Source organism: Tilletiopsis washingtonensis (assembly GCF_003144115.1).
Source record: "Tilletiopsis washingtonensis strain MCA 4186 unplaced genomic scaffold FA09scaffold_1, whole genome shotgun sequence".
NCBI classification, from domain to species: Eukaryota; Fungi; Basidiomycota; class Exobasidiomycetes; order Entylomatales; genus Tilletiopsis; species Tilletiopsis washingtonensis.
The window spans coordinates 1-17,230 of record NW_020311998.1 but is presented as its reverse complement, the minus strand read 5'-3'; the positions used below and the strand labels follow the sequence as shown (position 1 = coordinate 17,230).

General features: G+C 68.6%; 9 protein-coding genes across 9 annotated transcripts; 8 read left to right on the top strand and 1 right to left on the bottom strand.

The window, feature by feature from the left end:
* Window positions 1-869: 869 nt before the first annotated feature.
* On the top strand, window positions 870-3,259 carry FA09DRAFT_327021 (MFS general substrate transporter). Its single transcript, XM_025741239.1, has 9 exons — window positions 870-1,171; window positions 1,225-1,264; window positions 1,317-1,380; window positions 1,436-1,476; window positions 1,573-1,771; window positions 1,827-1,970; window positions 2,023-2,273; window positions 2,475-2,536; window positions 2,591-3,259. The coding sequence occupies exons 1-9, from the start codon at window positions 920-922 to the stop codon at window positions 3,125-3,127; spliced, it is 1,590 nt and encodes a 529-aa protein (XP_025601319.1). The 5' UTR covers window positions 870-919; the 3' UTR covers window positions 3,128-3,259.
* Window positions 3,260-3,273: 14 nt separating this feature from the next.
* On the top strand, window positions 3,274-4,614 carry FA09DRAFT_335684 (hypothetical protein; the record flags this gene model as incomplete). Its single annotated transcript, XM_025743781.1, has 5 exons — window positions 3,274-3,279; window positions 4,226-4,323; window positions 4,382-4,405; window positions 4,510-4,521; window positions 4,581-4,614. 5 exons carry the CDS (start codon window positions 3,274-3,276, stop codon window positions 4,612-4,614), a joined length of 174 nt encoding a protein of 57 aa, XP_025601318.1.
* A 138-nt stretch (window positions 4,615-4,752) lies between these two features.
* On the top strand, window positions 4,753-5,515 carry FA09DRAFT_135 (hypothetical protein). Its single transcript, XM_025739094.1, has one exon. The coding sequence runs from the start codon at window positions 4,916-4,918 to the stop codon at window positions 5,435-5,437; it is 522 nt and encodes a 173-aa protein (XP_025601317.1). The 5' UTR covers window positions 4,753-4,915; the 3' UTR covers window positions 5,438-5,515.
* FA09DRAFT_357658 (aquaporin-like protein) lies at window positions 5,481-7,057 on the top strand. Its single transcript, XM_025744861.1, has 3 exons — window positions 5,481-6,120; window positions 6,169-6,270; window positions 6,319-7,057. The coding sequence occupies exons 1-3, from the start codon at window positions 5,630-5,632 to the stop codon at window positions 6,875-6,877; spliced, it is 1,152 nt and encodes a 383-aa protein (XP_025601316.1). The 5' UTR covers window positions 5,481-5,629; the 3' UTR covers window positions 6,878-7,057.
* Window positions 7,058-7,325: 268 nt separating this feature from the next.
* FA09DRAFT_292526 (hypothetical protein) lies at window positions 7,326-10,783 on the top strand (the record flags this gene model as incomplete). The annotated part of the gene is made up of 11 exons (XM_025740007.1): window positions 7,326-7,695; window positions 7,734-8,331; window positions 8,382-8,905; window positions 8,958-8,990; window positions 9,044-9,059; window positions 9,116-9,452; window positions 9,619-9,942; window positions 9,992-10,034; window positions 10,165-10,338; window positions 10,393-10,641; window positions 10,695-10,783. 11 exons carry the CDS (start codon window positions 7,326-7,328, stop codon window positions 10,781-10,783), a joined length of 2,757 nt encoding a protein of 918 aa, XP_025601315.1.
* Window positions 10,784-10,840: 57 nt separating this feature from the next.
* On the top strand, window positions 10,841-11,677 carry FA09DRAFT_81 (hypothetical protein). Its single transcript, XM_025745845.1, has one exon. The coding sequence runs from the start codon at window positions 10,928-10,930 to the stop codon at window positions 11,582-11,584; it is 657 nt and encodes a 218-aa protein (XP_025601314.1). The 5' UTR covers window positions 10,841-10,927; the 3' UTR covers window positions 11,585-11,677.
* Window positions 11,678-12,162: 485 nt separating this feature from the next.
* On the top strand, window positions 12,163-14,482 carry FA09DRAFT_39 (hypothetical protein). Its single transcript, XM_025745629.1, has one exon. It carries the CDS (start codon window positions 12,276-12,278, stop codon window positions 14,238-14,240), a length of 1,965 nt encoding a protein of 654 aa, XP_025601313.1. The 5' UTR covers window positions 12,163-12,275; the 3' UTR covers window positions 14,241-14,482.
* Window positions 14,263-15,114, bottom strand: FA09DRAFT_327020 (acyl-CoA N-acyltransferase). The gene is made up of 4 exons (XM_025741238.1): window positions 14,838-15,114; window positions 14,494-14,785; window positions 14,428-14,442; window positions 14,263-14,369 (listed from the first exon to the last, which is right to left on the bottom strand). The coding sequence occupies exons 1-4, from the start codon at window positions 14,930-14,932 to the stop codon at window positions 14,313-14,315; spliced, it is 459 nt and encodes a 152-aa protein (XP_025601312.1). The 5' UTR covers window positions 14,933-15,114; the 3' UTR covers window positions 14,263-14,312.
* Window positions 15,115-15,284: 170 nt separating this feature from the next.
* On the top strand, window positions 15,285-16,760 carry FA09DRAFT_303090 (alpha/beta-hydrolase). Its single transcript, XM_025740432.1, has 5 exons — window positions 15,285-15,797; window positions 15,879-16,014; window positions 16,066-16,285; window positions 16,332-16,385; window positions 16,436-16,760. Exons 1-5 carry the CDS (start codon window positions 15,373-15,375, stop codon window positions 16,675-16,677), a joined length of 1,077 nt encoding a protein of 358 aa, XP_025601311.1. The 5' UTR covers window positions 15,285-15,372; the 3' UTR covers window positions 16,678-16,760.
* The last annotated feature ends 470 nt before the right edge of the window (window positions 16,761-17,230 follow it).

The following is a 17,230-nucleotide window of genomic DNA, read 5'->3' as shown; positions in this document are numbered from 1 at the left end:
CTGCGGCGCAGCGCCGGCCTGGCCGGAACACGCGGCTGACGCCTCGCTCGTCGGTCAACGCATGAACGCAGGGCAGCGCCGGCCCGACGTGCTGCCGCGGCCGTCGTGTGGGGAGCGGCGCACCTCGCCAGAGGAAGAGCTGCACAGCGTCAGGCACACAGTGCGCAGTGCAGCGATGCGCCGGCGGCTCGAGCCTCGAGCGTGCCGCAGCGAGTGCCCGCCGTCCGGCGTCCGGCCAGTGCCATTCCGCCGCCAAGACGCAGCGCCGGAGGCTTGGGCAGCGGAGCCGCGGGCGGCCGAGCTGTCGCGCTGCTGCGGAAAGTGATGGCCTTGCAGCGGCCGACGCAGCATCCAGCACCAGATGCAGCAGCAGAGCGCAGGCGTGCAGCAGGAGCCGATGCGGCACTTTGCCAGCGCCGAGGAACCGGCCGTAGGCAGCCACTCTGCACTCCTGTCACGCCCGGCCTGCCCCTCGGCGGCGCACGATCTGCTGTGCGGGGTAGACGGCCGACGTGCGGGGAGTGCAGCCGCAGGAGCATCAGCGCAGCAGTGGCAGAGCCAGCCCAGCATCAGCAGCATGCCAGAGCACAGCCAGATGCAAAGCACCGTCAGGCACCGGCGCAGCAGCCCCAGTCAAGGCCGGGCGCGAGTTGGCCGCGATTCCCGCTGCTGGCCGCCTCGGTCCCTGCATGACGGATGCTGGAGTCAGAGTGCGCGTGCAGGTACAGCCGCGGAGCAGAGAGGCGACGCGGCGGGGCGCGAGTCAGCACAGCAGCGGCGCAAGCGGGCGGTGCGGAAGGAGAGGAAGCATGACGCGGCATCGCGTGTGCTCTTCGCGTTGCTCATAAGGCGCATCCGTCCAGCCTCGGCGCCCTCTCCCACAAACCCGCAGCACCGCACCGTGGAGGTCACCACCGCAATGTCACACACCCAGCCAGCCACGCTCGCCGACGAGAAGCACGCCGCCGACGCCACAGCGCCCGCGACGGCCACCATGGACCGCGACAGCAGCGTCGAGGAGAAGGGCTCCATCTCGCACAACCCGCTCGCCGACCTGCGCGAGGCCACCGAGAAGGGTGCCGTCGACGACTTTGGTCGTGCGGCCGTGCGCTTCGACGAGGCGGCCGAGGCGCGTCTGCGCCGCAAGATCGACCTGCACATTCTCCCGCCGGTGAGTGCGCCGTGCGAGCGTCCTGCTGGGTTGCCATGGCTCATGCTTCTCAGGTGGCACTCATCTACATTTGGTGCTTCATCGACCGTGCCAGTGCGTCGCCAGAGCGTTGGAGAGCGTGGCGGTTGCTGACGAGCGCCGGCAGACATTGGCAATGCGCGACTCGCCGGCCTCGAGCGCGACTTGCAGCTGCGTGGCTACGACTACAAGTGAGGCAGCTGCAAGCGCGGCGCCGGCCCTCACGCTGACTCCGGCGACCCAAAGCACTCTCCTGTCGATCTTCTACGTCAGCTATATCCTGTTTGGTCAGTTGCGAAGGCTCGGCGGGGGATGAAGGGCTCTGCGCGGTGGTCAAGGGCGCTGCGTCGTGGTAGCGGGCGGCTCACGCTTGTCATCCACAGAGATCCCCGGCACGGTGCTCTGCAAGCGCATGGGCCCTGGTCGCTTCCTTCCCCTCGCCACTATGGTCTTCGGGCTGCTGTCGCTCTGCTTCGCCTTCGTTGGCAGCGCCAACGACCCCTTCGGCGCAGCGCTCGCCGTGCGCTTCCTGCTGGGCGCTGCGGAGGCGCCGGTGCTCCCGGGCATCGCCTACTATATGTCGTATGTGCCAATTTCGTCTTGTACTTGCATGCTGAAAGCCAACCACCTTGAACAGGCGCTGGTACAGAAAGGACGAACTCGTCTTCCGCCTGGCCTGCTACATCGTGTGCGCACCGCTGGCTGGCGCGGTCGGCGGCCTGCTCGCATCGGCGATCCTGACCATCGACAACATCGGTATCATCCGCCAGTGGGAGCTCATGTGAGGCGAAGCGTCTGACATGCAGCTGCGAGAGGCTGACCGCGCGCAACAGCTTCTTCATCGAGGGACTCGTGACCATCGCTGTCGGCGTCATCGCCTACTTCACAGTAACAGACCGGATCGGAACCGCGCGCTGGCTGAGCGAGGAAGAGCGCGAGCTCGCTGAGGCCAGGATTGCGAGCGAGAATCCGCGCGCAAACGCCGTGCTGGACCAAGTGCGTGGCAAGATGATCCTGAGAGGTGTGTTCAATACCACCTCCATGCTGGCCGGACTAGCATTCCTTCTCGACAACATTGCTGTGAGTCAGCGTGTCCGCATCGCCGTCCTCGACAGCTAACCGATTCTCCTCTTCTCCCTGGCTGCGGCGCGACCAGGTCCAAGGGTGAGTCTCGCATGCGTCTGACGGAGAGCTCTCCTCTTGCTGACAAGCCTCCGCCCGCAGGATCGGTGAGCAGCAACAGCGGCTGCGACACCTGAGGTTGCGCGCTGACACCCTCTCGCAGCCTTCTTCACGCCGACCATCGTGCGCGCGATCTTCCCCGGAAGGAGCACGGTCATCATCCAGGTGGGTCTGCTCGCAGCGGACGCTCACCCGCTCCTTGCTGATCACGTCTCTCAGCTCCTCACCGTGCCGCCGTATATCGTCGGCGCGATCAGCGTCCTCGCGATCCCCTTCTACTTCCAGAAGCGCCCGCGCTGGATCTCGGTCGTCCTTTGCGGCACGATCATGGCAGTGTCGTACGCCATGGTCCTCGGCTCTCGCAACCGTAGCGTACGCTATGCGGCAACGTTTCTCGGGGCCCTTTCAGCTTTCCCTTTGGGCGCCATCTTGCCTGGTTGGGCGAGCACGAATGCAGTCAACGACAGCCAGCGCGCCGGCGCCATCTCAACCGTCATCATGATGGGCAACGTCGGCGGCCTCATCGCGACGTGGACGTACCTGCCTGCGTATGCGCCCGATCAGCGCCCCGGCAACGGCCTCAATACGGCCAATGGCGCAACCATTGCCCTTATTGGCATGCTGCTCGCCTTCCTGCTTACGCGAGAGAACAAGAAGCGCGCGCAGGGCAAGCGCGACCACCGCCTCGACGGGCTCACGCCCGAGGAAGAGGAGACGCTGGCGCACCGCCACCCTCGCTACCGCCTGCGCATCTGAGGCTCTCTCCCCGTGTACTCTCTCCTTCACGTCGCCTGTATCCGTCGCCCGCCTGTGACCCTGCGTGTCCGCTCTTTACCCGACGCAACCTCACGAGACCTTGATCTGTCACCGCCTGTGCCAGACCGTGCTGCGTCTCGTCTGCCATGGCTGTGAGCCTGTCCTTTGCTTGATGCTGAGCAGACTAGAGCTGCGTGCCGGCGCCTCAAAGCAGCGAGCCGGGGCTCATGCTCGGCATGGCAGCCTCGCTCGCTTGCGCCTCGCGCCTCTTTTAGCGCTTCCAGATGACGTGTGGGCGTCCCGCGCGCGCCAAGCGAAGCGCCGGCGAGCAAGGGCAGCGGCACGCAGCAGCATCACCAGCAGGAGGTGCAGCCGCAGCGCCGAGACTGCGCGACGCTCGCGCCATCAGAGGCAGCAGCAGCAGCAGCAGCACGTCGAGCGAAGGCTCTGAGCAGCGAGCGGCTCAGGCTGCGGCTGCGGGCCAGAGAGCAACACGGCGCACGGCGCGCACAGCAGCAGGCAGCGCCACGCCTCTGCAGCCGACGCTTCCGCACAGCCACGCGGGGAGCGGCGGGAGAGACTAGCTCAGAGCGCGCTGGCAGCACAGGCTGCAAGCGGAGACAGGCGGCAGGCTCTCAGGCTCTGAGTGCTGCATCGAGCAGGTGCATCGCAATTGAAGAGCGGCTGTGCTGGCGGCGAGGCTGCGAGAGCGAGGCGCGCCCAATTTAGCCGGCGGCCCGCTGGCGCGCCGCAGGTACAAGAGCACCCGGCCCGTGCGCGCCGGCCCTCTTCCTCACCACCACACCACCACACCACCGACACCACCACACCTTCCCACCCCACGCACACACGCCTGTCATGGAGGGGATGATCAACCAGGCGAATTCGTTCCTGAAGAACGACAAGAGCGGCCTCGGCGACGCCATCAACAACGCCGGCGGCGGCGGCGAGGCGGGCGAGCGCAAGGAGGGTGAGTGCGCCGCGCACGGGCAGAGGCCGCAGCATGGCTCCTGCTGACGCGTGCCGCTGAAGACTACCTCGACAAGGCACGTCCTATCCGATCGACTCTGCGACACTTGATCGCTGACCCCCGCGCAGGTACTGGATGCTGGCCAGCAGTTCGCCGGCCAGGGCGACCAGAGCAACGAGACGGCCGTCGAGCAGCAGAAGGACAACTTCATCGCGGACCAGATCCGGTGAGCGCGGGACCTCTCGCCTGTGCGCCTCGCCGTGCTGACGCTCTGATCCCTGCAGCTCGAACTACAAGAAGTTCGCGGGGTGAGTGCGCTGCTCGCCGTCGACGCAGACGCACGGACCAGCGCTGCGGCACCGCGCTTGCGGCGCATCGGCTGAACCTCTGTCCTTGTCCTGTCCGCTTACAGAAGCGACTTCCCGTGAGTACAGTTCGCGGCTCGCGTCGACTCTAAGAGCTGACAGCCTCTCTGATCCGCAGCATCAAGGACGGCATGGGCGCCCAGGAGCAGTAATCGAGCAGCACGGCACATCCTTCCGCTCGACCGCTCGTCAGCTTCTCAGCTTCTCAGCTCGTGAACACACTCTCAATCAACACCTCATGAACTTCGCACCGAGTGTCGTCTGTCTCATCAGCAGTGCGTCTGGGCCCTCTGATCGTTGCTGCACGAGACCGAAGACGAGCGCACGGGCCAACAGTCTGTGCTGCGGCGCCTCGTGCCTGTGCCCTCGCTGTCTCGTGCCTTGTTGCAGGTCTCCGGCCTGTCAGCTTCGTCCTCTGGCTTCGCTTTGCGCTTAGTCTCTTGACCGAGCGCGATGACCGGTCTGGCCGCTGCAGTCTGCACCTCTGAGGGCCGGTCGGGTCTGTCAGCGCTGCACCCCGCACCGCACGTCGTGACATGGCCGCGATGGGCGAGTGCGGCAAGCCTTCGCGCCGTGAGCGGTTGTCAACGTCTGTGGGGCCGCTGCAGCACCGAGAGGATCTTGAGTACATGCACATCCAGCAGGCTCGGCAGGCCGGAGCCGCTCGGGCATCGACACGACCCGCAGCAACAATGCACCGAGGGTCCGCTTAATGCCTGCACCAGCAGCGGCGCGATGCGAGCGCAACTTGCCCTCCCGCCTGTACCAGCCCCTCACCAGCGAGCACAGCGCCAACGGCCAAAGGCTGGGCGCTCCCAGCGCATGCGCGCTGCCAAGGCGCCACGGGTCCGCCTCGCCGACGCGTCGCCGTTGAACGAACGCGCGCGCCGTTGGATACGCACCCGCCGCAGCCGCACCGGCCGCTGCCGTGGCTGCCCCGCTCAGAGATCAGCATCTACCCGAGGTGGTCCCTAGTGAAGCTCACGCGGGGTCATAAGCAGCATGTATTGCCATCCTCGGGCCGCTCCTCACGCCTCTTCGTCCCCACTCGTCCGCCTCACCCGACGCCCACACGGCACCACGCTCTCTTTTCTGCTTCTGCTCCACTTTCTCACCTCGGCCTTTGCCTTCTACCTGCGGTTCTCGCTCCTCCTCTCACACACGGCCATGTCGTCGATCAGCAACAGCCTCAAGCGCCCGCAGCGCGCCGCCGCGCTGCGCTCGCACCTGCCGCAGGACCTCGTGGCGTGCGTGGGCGAGTTTGTCGGCACGACGGCCTTTCTCTTCCTCGCCCTCGGCGGCGCCAAGACGGCGCTGGTGCACGCCAGCGACGACACCAACTCGACGGTCATGTTCGTGGCGTGCTCCTTCGGCCTCAGCATCCTCGTCACCATCTGGTCGTTCTACCGCATCACCGGCGGCCTCTTCTCGCCCGCCGTCACGCTCTCGCTGCTGCTCTGCGGCTGCGTGTCGCCGCTGCGTGCGGCGATGCTGACGGTGGCGCAGATTGCCGGCGGCATTGCCGGTGCGGCGCTCGTCGAGGGCCTGCTGAGCAGCCCGACGCACGTCTCCGTCGCCACGACGCTCGGCGACGGCGTGTCCATCGTGCAGGGCCTCTTCATCGAGGCGCTGTGCACCGCCGTGCTCGTCTTTGTCGTGTGAGTCTCACGACGAGACATGTAAGTTGCTGCTGACAACCGCACCAGCCTCATGCTCGCCGCCGAGAAGCACTCGTCGACAATGCTCGCGCCCGTCGGCGTCGGCCTGACCGTCTTTGCGTGCCACCTGCTCGCTGTGCCGTACACTGGGTGCGTTATGCCGTCTGTCTGGTCGACGCATGCTGACTCCTGCTGCAGCTCCGGCCTCAACCCCGCGCGCTCCTTCGGCCCATCCGTCGTCGCGGGCCACTTTGAGGGCTACCACTGGATCTACTGGGCAGGCCCACTGCTGGGCTCCGTCGGCGCCTCGGCGTTCTACCTGCTGCTCAAGACGCTCGACTACACGCGCGTCGTGCCCGGCCAGGACGCGACGCACGCGGACCCGGCCTCGGCGCCGCGCCCGCTGCACCAGGGCATCTTCCGGCGCCGCGCCGGCGGCGGGCAGGTCATCGTGTACGCCGTCGACACCGAGGAGCGCCTTGCGAGCATGTCGGCGCTGGACCGCGCCGTGGCACGCGCGACGCCGCAGGTGCAGCTCTTCGACCCGCTCGACCAGGCGCAGGCGGGCGCCGTGCAGGCGGGCGAGGCCGTCATCATCGACCTCGGCGAGCCGGGCGAGGCGCACCACGACGACGGCGCGTGCGGCGGGCCGTCGATGGCGGCGCAGCGGCAGGACGTCGGCGGCATCTGCGCACCGGGCACGGCGCCCGGCGGCCTGCCGCTGCCGGCGTCGACCAAGGCCGGCCTGAGCGGCTAGGCTCACCTGGCCGAGCCGCTGCATCTGCACACTCTCCCACCGCCAGTCGCCCTGTCCCAGACTGACACATACCCGGCGCTGCGAGTGCCCACCCTCGCCGCCGTTCCTCGCTTCTCCGTCTAATCACAGCTCGTCTCTCTCGTGCTCCGTGTGCGTGGCCTGCGTGTGCATTGTGCGGTGTGCGCGTTGAGGTGGTGGTTGGAAGGCAGGCCACCCGCGATGCGCTGCACGCGCCCGAGGCTGTTCCGCGGCTCTCTGGCGGCCCCTGCACGTCCCTGCACTGCACTCTCCACTCGTGGCTCCGCTCCTCCACACTTCCAGCTCGCCTTCACCGCAGTCCCCACTCTCGCTGCCTGCGCACCTGCTCGCACTGTCGTCTCTCGTGCGCCCGCTCCTGCAGCGGCTGGCGCGCCCTTCCCTGCACGCTCCTCTACCGCTCGCCCGCGCCATGTCCCAGGCAGCGGCGTCGCGCACCGTCGCGCCGTACGGCCTCTGGGCGTCGCCCATCTCGGCCGACCTGCTCACCCAGGCCGCCATCTCCTTTGGCGACGTGACTGTGCTGCCGGCGCGCGGCAAGGCGCCGGCACGCATCGCCTACGTCGAGAACCGCCCGTTCGAGCAGGGCCGCTCGGCCCTCGTCTCCCTCCCTGTCCCCGGCGCTGCGAGTGAGAAGGCGCCCGAGGGCACGGATCTCCTCACACGCGCGCACTCGGCGCAGAGCGGCGTACACGAGTACGGCGGCGGTGCCGTGGCCGCAGCGCCCGGCGGCGAGAACTTCGTCTTCACGCAGGCCAAGACGTGTGGCATCTTCGAGGCGCGTCCGGGCGCCGAGCCGCGCCGCCTGCGCGAAGGTCAGCTCTGCTGCTGCCCAGAGCGAGGTCACCGCTGATGCACATACTCGTTGCAGACAGCAAGACGTCGCGCCTGGCGGACTTCTCGGCGCACCCGTCGCTGCCGCTCGTGCTGTGCGTGCACGAGGACCACACCGTCGACACGCCCGCCGGCGTCGTCAACACCATTGCCTGCCTCGACACGCGCGACGGCACGCTCTACACGCTGGTGAAGGGCCCCGACTTTAGCGTGTCGCCGCGCTTCTCGCCGTGCGGGCGCTTCGTGGCGTGGGTCTCGTGGGACCACCCGAGCATGCCGTGGTGGGGCACGCAGCTGTGGGTCGCGCGCTTCCTGCACCAGGCCGGCCGCCCGCCGGTGGTGTCCGAGGCGCGCTGCGTCGCCGGCTCGGCGCGCGAGGTGGCGCAGATGCCCGTGTGGGCGCCAACGAAGCCCGACGAGGACGCGGCGCTGTACTTTACCGACGACGAGACGGGCTTCGCGAACCTGTACGAGGTGCGCGTGCGCGCCGAGGACGAGGACAACCTGCGCGTCAGCGACAAGCTCGCGCTGCTCAAGGCGCCGCCGCAGAGCGACTTTCAGCAGCCCGCCTGGCAGCTCAACGGGTGAGTGCTCTTGGCACTGCCGGTCTGTGACCTCGCTGACTTTGTGCTAGCTCCTTCTTTGTGCCGCTCAACGCCGAGTGGCTGGCATGCTCGATGATCACGCGCGGCATCCACTCGCTCGCCCTCGTGCACCTGCCGACACGCACGCTGCGGCCGATGGAGACGCCGTTCCGCGTCATCTCGCAGCTGCGCGCCGTTGACGAGCACCGTGTCGTCTTTGTTGGCACGCGCTTCGACGAGCCGTCGGCGCTCGTGCTGATGGACGTGTCGGGCGCCAAGAAGGGCGCGGCGCCCAAGTGGCAGGTGCTCAAGCGCAGCAGCGACGTCGTGCAGAACGGCACCGTGCCGCGCGACTATCTCAGCCAGGCGCAGACCGTCGAGTTCCCCACGACGCTGCCCGACGGCAGCAAGAGCACCGCCCACGCCATCGTGTATCCGCCGCTCAACCCGTGCTACGCCGCGCCCACGGGGGCGGCGCCGCCGGCCATCATCCTGGCGCATGGCGGTCCGACGTCGGCCGCCGACGCGGGCCTCAATCTCGGCGTGCAGTTCTGGACGACGCGCGGCTTCCTAGGTGCGTGTCGTGGCATGCAACGCGGCAGCACCAGCTCACAATGCGCTGTCAGTCTGCAATGTCAACTACGGCGGCAGCACCGGATGTGAGTACAATTGCGGCACGATCAGCCATGCCTGCTGACGGTTCCCTCCACAGACGGCCGCAAGTACATGTGAGGATTGCGGCCACGCAGGCACGCTCTCGCAGCTGACGCATCTGATCCGACAGGGAGCGTCTCAACAAGAACTGGGGCGTCGTAGACGTGCGCGACTGCGCCGCCTGTGCCGACTGGCTCGCGTCTGACGCTGGCGCCGGCGGGCCCTCAGCCAGTGTCGCTTCCAGTGCTGCGCGTGCCTCGCGCTCGTCGAGCGAGGCCGGCAGGGCGCAGCTGTCACTCCTGAGCGAGCGCCGCCAGCCTGACGGCACCATCGAGCTGACGCTGCTCAACGAGCACGCCGGCTGGTCGCTCGGCGCCGTTGACTGTGCCACAGCTGTGCTCTTCAGCGGCCTCATTGCCGGCGTGCAGCAGTACAGATATGTGAGTGCTGCTGAGACTGTGGTCCGTGTCCCTTCGCTGAATCGCTCCACAGGGCGCCGTCGACTTTATGCCGCTCCTCGGCATCGCCATCGCCGGCGTGCTCTGGCTCTGGCGCCACCTGAACCAAGTGCAGCAAGGTGCGGTGCGGCGTGATGGCTAGGTGCGCCTTCACTCATCCTCCCTCGGCGCAGAGACCGTCACGAGCATCCCGGACATCGGCATCCAGCTGACGACCGTCAAGGGCTTCGCGATTCCGTGGGTGCACGCGCGCCGCGCGCGCCTGCGCGCGGCGCCCAAGACGACGCTGCCCGGCTCGCGTGTGCCGACGACGGTGGCGGCGCACTTCCAGGCGACATCGCTGCGCACGCGCCTCATTCCGCGCGACTCGATCCTCGACGTCGTGACCATCGAGGCGTTCCGCCGCTGGGGCGTCATGGACTATCTGGCCATCTCGACGCGCGCCGCCGAGGGCTACGAGGGTGCGGGACGCGGCGGCAAGCTCGAAGTCATGTTCCCTGTGAGTAGTGTTGAGAGTTGACTACGCCCTGTGCTGACACGTGGTGCAGCACCTGCTGCCGCGCCTGCCGGTCGTCGAGCATGTGTTTGAGCGTCTCTTTGACCGCCCGCCGCCAAAGGAGGCCACCGGCTGGGACCCTGTCAGGATGCAGAAGATCGCCGTCACGAAGCAGGCGGACACGCCTGTGGTCGCGCCGGCCAACGTGCCACGCGTCGACCCCAGCAAGATTGCCATCGCTGGCGGCAGCTCGGGCGGTGAGTGCAACCGGGCGCAGTGCTTCTCCTGCCGCGCTCACACACGCTGCAGGCTACACGGTGCTCGCTGCGCTGTGCCTCTATCCCGACAGCTTCAATGCCGGACGCTCGTCGTACGGCATCAGCGAGCTGACCGCGCTCTGTGAGTCGCGCGACCGCTGTTCCCTGCCATACGCTCACGTGTCTCTTCCGCCAGACCGCCTCTCGCACAAGTTCGAGTCGCGCTACCCCACAGCACTGCTCGGCGGCACGCCCGAGGAGGTGCCGCAGGTCTACCACGACCGCTCGCCGCTCTACATGGCCGACCGCATCCGCGCGCCCGTCATTTTCTTCCAGGGCGCCGAGGACAAGGTGGTGCCGCCGGCGCAGAGCGAGGAGATCGTGCAGGCGATCCGCAAGCAGGGCGGGCGCGTCTCGTATACGCTCTTCGAGGGCGAGGGCCACGGTGTGTGGGCGCGCGTGTGCGTGCGCTGCAGCGATGCTGACGCACCCCTGCAGGCTTCCGGCAGGCTGCCCACCAAAAGGCTGCGCTCGAGGGCGAGCTGCAGTGGTACATCGACGTGTTCAAGCTGGCCGGCAAGGCGTAGCGGCATGCATGCAATTGAAGCGCAGTCGACGGACCTAGAGGAGAGGCAGCGTGAGCGTGCGGTTCCCTGGCGCGTGGCAGGCAGAGCGGTGCGTCTCAGGCAGTGAGTAGGATCGGCAGCGCGTGCGCCCCAGGCCGGACGGCGATGGGGCGCGTGCATGGTACGAAAGAACACAGCGATGTGATTGGATCATCGTCGACGCGGGTGGCTGGCCGGGCTACTCACAGGAGGGAGGGGTGGTGGAGTGAGCATCTCGGCGGGTGCGTCGCCGCGCGCTCCTGGAGCGCTTCTTCCTGCGAGATGCACACACGTGATCGCGCCGCCCGTCGTGCTCCCACGCGGCACGTGCCGGGCGCCTTATCGCTTATCGCGACTAGCCTGGGAGCGCCTCGCGGAGGGCGGAGGCGCTGGCGGAGCTCGCAGCGCCAAAGCTTGGCCTGCCTGGCGAGGGCGACGAGGGCAGCCCTGCGACACTCAGAATGCAGACTCACAACTGCAGCTGGCGGCTGTGATGCGTGGCGCTGCTGCTGTGGCGAGCTCGAGGTGGACGTGCGGGGAGCGGGAGGGACAGAAGCCGGCGCAGCAGCAGCTGAGGCCCGCTGCGGGCGACGCCGAGGCGAGCAAGTCTCAGAAGTGCGTGCACCACAAGCCGGTACGAGGCAACAGAAGGACGCGGGACGGATGCTTGTGGCGTCGGTGAGACGGCATGCTGTCTCTGCGGTCGTCGGGAACGAGAGTCAGCAGCGAGAGGGGCGTGTGGGGCTCGGCGCCGCTCTTCGGAGGCAGCACGGCGCGGTTTGAGCCCGTCGGGGGAGCGCTCCGGACGAGCATGAGCGTGCTCGACTCTGAGCTGCGAGCGGCGGTGTGATGCAGATGCACAAGGTACAAGCTGTCTCGAGAGCGACAGCACGCGGGCGCGAACGAAGCGCATGACAGATCGGCAAGCACCCCTCGCAGCACGCAGCACCCTGCGCTGCAGCGGCGCGAGCCTCTGCGCTGGAGCACGAAGCGTGAGAGGAGATGTAGCGGACCGCTGCGGCGATCTCATGGGCCGGCGCAACGCTGCCGGGGCCGAGCGTGAGGCACAGCGGCGCAGCAGCCAAGGGCAGCCGGCAGCGGGCAAGGCGATAGGCGGCGCGACGAGTGCGCGACCCACCGCAGCGGAGCACGCGTCACGGCACCGCAGCCGCCGCACGCGCGGCTTCCTATCTCTGTGCCGCCCATTGCTTGCGCCGCTGCGAGCAGCGTGACAGCCGCACCCAGCATCGCAGCCGCCAGGCACAGCAGCAGCACAGCGCATGGCACGGCGGCGTCGTGCAAGCCACTCGAGCTGCGTCAAGCTGCTTGCTGGGCGGAGCGTGGCGCTGCGCCGCGGTGCCAGGCGACCCGCTGCGCCGCGTTGCAGGGGACGATCCGCAGCACCGCGTGCTCCTCGGGCCCTCATAAGGCCGGCCAGGATGCTGTCCGCCGCCGCAGACCCCAGCACTCCACCATGTCGCACGCCGTCCACTCGCCCGCGCCGTCGTCGCCCGCCATCGGCTCGTCGATCGGCACGCCGACGCAGAGCATCTTCGACACGCCCGCCGGCGCGCACCTGCGCGACGACGCCTCGTCCTTCACCACCGCCGCCAGCCTGCGCAGCCGGCGCATCGACGAGGAGCCCGGCAAGGGCAAGCATGCCGCCGCGCCGCAGCACCGCAGCCTGCTCTCGCCTCGCCGCGCCGCGTCGGCGCGCCCCGAGCGCCGCTCGTCGAGCAGCCTGCCGGCGTCGTGGAGTGCGCCGGTGGGCCTCGCGCCGGATGCGCCGCGCCTGGCGCCCAAGCGCGGCCTCTCGCGCTCGCCGTCGCCGCTCGGAGACGGCCAGCGGCGCGAGGCCGCGCCCGAGCAGCCGGCAGCGGCCAAGCGGCACCACCGCAAGGCGCAGCGCCCCTCCATTCCCCTGAGCGACGCCGAGTCGGCGGCGCCGTTTGGCGGCAGCGTGTACAACGACGTGCCCTCGTTCCGCCACTTTCGCGGGCCGCCGTTCGACGACCTCTCGCCCGAGACGAGCGTCGACATGCACATGGCGCCCGAGCCGCGGCGCGAGCGGCGCGGCGACGCCGTCAAGTTCACGCACCCGTGGCAGGAGAGCAAGGAGACTGCGCAGCGCAACAGCGGCGGCTCGGCCGTCAGCCCGCGACAGGTGCACTCGGGCATTGTGCAGCCCTCGCGCTCGTCACGCCTCGCTCCGCAAGCCCGCGACGACCTCTCCGACGACGACGACGATAGCGACGCCTACACGCTCGACGACCCCGTGCCGCGGCGCACGCAGCAGCCACGCCCGCCGCAGCTCTCGATGCTGACCGACGCTAGCGGCCGCTTCATGGAGCCGGCCGACGACTCGAGTGGGCTGGAGGACGACGACCGCGTCACGGCGGAGCGCAAGCCGTCACTGCCAATGCCCCGCGATGCCGAGCTGCTCACCGACTCGGACAGCGACGGCTCGTCGCCGGCGGCGGCCGCCATCTCGCGCTACCTCAACGAGAAGCCGCGCGGCGGCCAGCGTCGCGCGCCCAGCCGCCAGCACGCAGAGACGGCCGAGGCCTTTGAGGTGGCGGCGCTGCGGCGCCAGGTCGAGCAGCTGCAGATGTGCCTCACGCAGCGCGGCCAGCTCTCGCCCGAGGTGCTGCGTGCGGCCGTCTCGCCCGTGCCGGAGGAGCGTCGCCGCAAGCGCGACTCGCAGCTGCGAGCTCAGGCCGTGCCGTCCTCCTCGGCTTACCGCGAGCCGCCGTCGGCGCGACACGCTGCTCGTTCGCCGCGCCCGGTCCGCGATGCCGTGCAGCCCGCGAAGGACTCGAGCCGCCGGGCCCAGCGCGAGGATGCCATGCGCATCCAGGACCTGGCGCAGAAGATCGAGCAGCTCGAGGCGCTCTTCCGCCACTCTGCCATGTCGCCGGTTGGCGAGCGCTCGCGCACTGCCGCATCGATGGTACACCACTCGTTTAGCGACGAGCGCGACGTCGAAACGCCGCGTGCGAGCGTGTTCACGCCTGCCGGTCGCCTCGAGCAGCGCCACCACTCGGTCGACGGCCGCGCGACGGAGCGCGAGGCTGTCGCTGCTCCCAAGCGCAAGGTCGAGAGCCGCAGCAAGACGGTGCGCCTCGCCTCGTCGAGCATGAGCATCGGCGAGCACTCGGGCGCCGAGAGTGCGTTCCACTACAACCCCACGCCGTACTCGATCAACCAGCTGGCGCCGGGCCGCGCCGGCAGCGCGACGGGCGCCGCCTCGGTCGACGGAGCGCTGCGCCGCAAGAAGGGCACCGGCGTCGCGCGCTTCATCCTCGGCGCCACCTCTGCGCGCCGCGCCGACGGCTCCACCGGCGAGGCGGCGCCGCTGGCCACGACGAAGATGAAGCGCGCCGGCCGCGGTGGTCTCGTCGCGGTGTCGTCGCCCGAGCAGAAGCGCGTGCCTCTGTGAGGCCGCCCATCCTCAACTGTCACCTCTCCTGTGTCACCTTAGCGCGTCATTGCATTAGTCACCCGTGCACCGCTAGTGGCGCGTGTACTTGCGGCGGTCGGTGAGGCGCCCGACCTTGATGTAGAGGAGCTGTGTGCGGCGTGTCAGTCAAAGGAGGGCTCTCCACGGAGAGCAGCTCGACGCGTACCTGTGCACGGTGGTTCTGCACAAAAGAGCGTCAGCATTGACTCTGGGCTCGAGCGAGGCAACGCACAAAGTGCTGCGTGTGCCAGTACACGTTGGGCGCGCCCTTGGCATCGGCGTCGGCATACACATGCTCGATGAGGCGCCGGCCGAGGCCGCCACAGCGCGAGTCTGGGTGCACGAGCAGGTCGTTGAGGTAGAGGGCCGGCTCGATGCTGCTCGTCGTCGGGTGCGGCATCCAGGTGACGAAGCCGAGCAGCGCGCCGTCGGACTGCTCGGCCACGGCGCAGCTGAACGTGCTGGTGGGATCAAGGAAGCGGCTGAACGCCGCGGCCGTCACCTCCTCGGCAACGGTGCGCTCGCTGTGGACGGGCCGTCAGCGCTGCAGCAGTGCCCACACCGCAGAGCACGGACTAGAACTCATTGTACAGCTGCCAGAGCCCGCGCCACGCCGCCTCGTCGCGCGACTCGATGGCGCGGATTGTGACTTGCGGCGCCGAGTCGGGCATTGTCTATCGGCTTGTGGTGGTAGTGGGAGGGAGCGGGGCGCCGCTGTCTGCCGTGCCCGCTCGAGCAGCGGGCGGAGGCGTGACTCGGCGCGTTTCCGTGCCTGGCGCTCCCGTGCGGCGCTCGTGGCTGGCGCTCCCGTCTCTCTGGCCAACCAAGTGACTCGAGCTTGAGCAGTTTCAGGGCGCTGCACATGCGCTCCAGAGCACAAGTGCGGAGCAGAGCGGCCGCGCTGGACCCCCGAGGGCGAGAGGTGGCACGTGCGCCGGCGCCGGCTCCGGGCCGCGTTTCGTGCCGCGCCGGCGGCGTCCCCGCATTCGCCTCGGGCGGCGCCGCGCTGCTCCTCTCCACATCCACCTCGTCCCCGGCCAAGCACACATCTCGCTCTCGCCAGTCTTGTCACTCAGCCTCGCTGCATCGCATCGCCACGCTGTCACTTGCCATGCGGGCCTCGCGCTACTTTGTCACGCCGTACTCGACGCCGCCGTCGGCGCCCGGCGCAGCGCCAACGTCGCGGCGCTACCGCTACGACCTCTTCGCGCCGGCGTCGGCGCTGCCGGGCGCGCCCCATGTGCTGCTGCTGCACGGCTTTCCCGACGCCGGCTCGCTGCGCGGCGTCGCCTCGGCGCTCGCCTTTGCCGGCTTCACCGCCGTGCTGCCCGACATGCTCGGCTACGGGCGCACCAGCAAGCCGCCGCAGACGCGCATCGCCGAGTACGGCCCGCACGCCATGGTCAACGATCTGCTCGCGCTGATGGAGAGTCTCGTGGGCCAGCAGCGCTTTGTCGTCGTCGGGCACGACTGGGGCTCGTTTCTCGCGTGGCGCTTTGCGCTGCATGCGCCGCAGCGTGTGCTCGGCATCGCCGGGTAAGTGCAGTGAAAGCGGAGAGTGGAGCGGGCAGTGGAGCAGCTGCACAGGTGACGCGATGGCTGACTCACTGCCCGCAGCATCTCGGTGCCGTACGTGCCGCAGCCGTCGCAGACGCAGTTCCTGCCGTTTGAGCGGCTGCTGCAGGTCGTGCCCTCGTTTGGCTACCAGGCCTTCTTTGCCGAGCCGCGCAGCTCGGCGCTCATTGAGCCTCGCGTGCGTACGCCGCCTGTCGTTCGAGCCGCGTGACTGCTGATGTCTTGGCAGATCGACGACTTCCTCAGCATGATCTTCGCCGCGCCGCGCGCCATGCGGACCGAGGCCGCGCGCACCTACGAGTGGAACGCGGCGGGCACGCTCGAGCGCATGCTCCAGCAGCCGCTCGCGCCCGAGACGCTCGCCGACTTTAAGCAGGCGGCGCTGCTGCGCGGCGAGGACTGGGAGCGCGTGCTTGACTGCTTCGACCCGAAGCGCGGCGGCAGCATCGGTGAGTGCGGATCTGCTGCGTTGTGCCCTCGCTGACGCGCGCGCAGATGCGCCGCTGAACTGGTACCGCTGCCGGCGGATCGCGTGGGAAGAGGAGCGCAGTGCGTGTAGGCGCCTCGGCCACTGCATTGCCACTGACACGCTCTCGCAGCTCTCGCGTCGCTCAAGCTGCCGCAGATGCCGTACCTGCTGCTCATGTCGACGCACGACGCCGCGCTGCCCGCGCAGATGGGCGCCGCGATGCCGAAGCACGCGCCGGCCGGCACGCTGCGCACGGCCGTGGCGCAAGGCTGCGGGCACTGGCCGCATCTGGAGCAGCCCAACTGGGTCGTGCAGCAGATCCGCGCGTGGCTCGAGGAGGAGGTGGGCGTGGGCCGTGCGGGCAAGATGTGAGGCGCGGGCAAGATGTGCAGGGCATACGAGGTGCAGGGCTTAATGGGAGGCGCAGAGCAGCAGGCGCAGGGCATGATGTGAGGCGCAATGAATGTCACTTCTCATCCTCGAAGCCAGCAGCGTGAAGTGCGGGGAAGCGTGAGCTGCGGCGGCGAAAAGCTCTCATGGCAGCGGCACTGCGGCGTCGTAGCGGCGCTGCCTTGGCCAACGGCGCGCCAATTGTCATCGAGGACGACGCTCACAACTTGCCAATCATCATTGAGGACAGCTGAGACAACAAGAACGTTGCGGCGCCCGTTGCTGGCCATCAACGCTGTAGTGAACGGCGCTGCGCCCAATGCGCCCATACTTGCCATTGCTGCCGCCGCTGCGCCCAGCCTGCAGCACTGACCACAGCACATGCCACACATCTTCATGCAGATGGCAGCACAACAATCTCATTGGCAACATTCAGCTTTGGGTTAGGGTTAGGGTTAGGGTTAGGGTTAGGGTTAGGGTTAGGGTTAGGGTTAGGGTTAGGGTTAGGGTTAGGGTTAGGGTTAGGGTTAGGGTT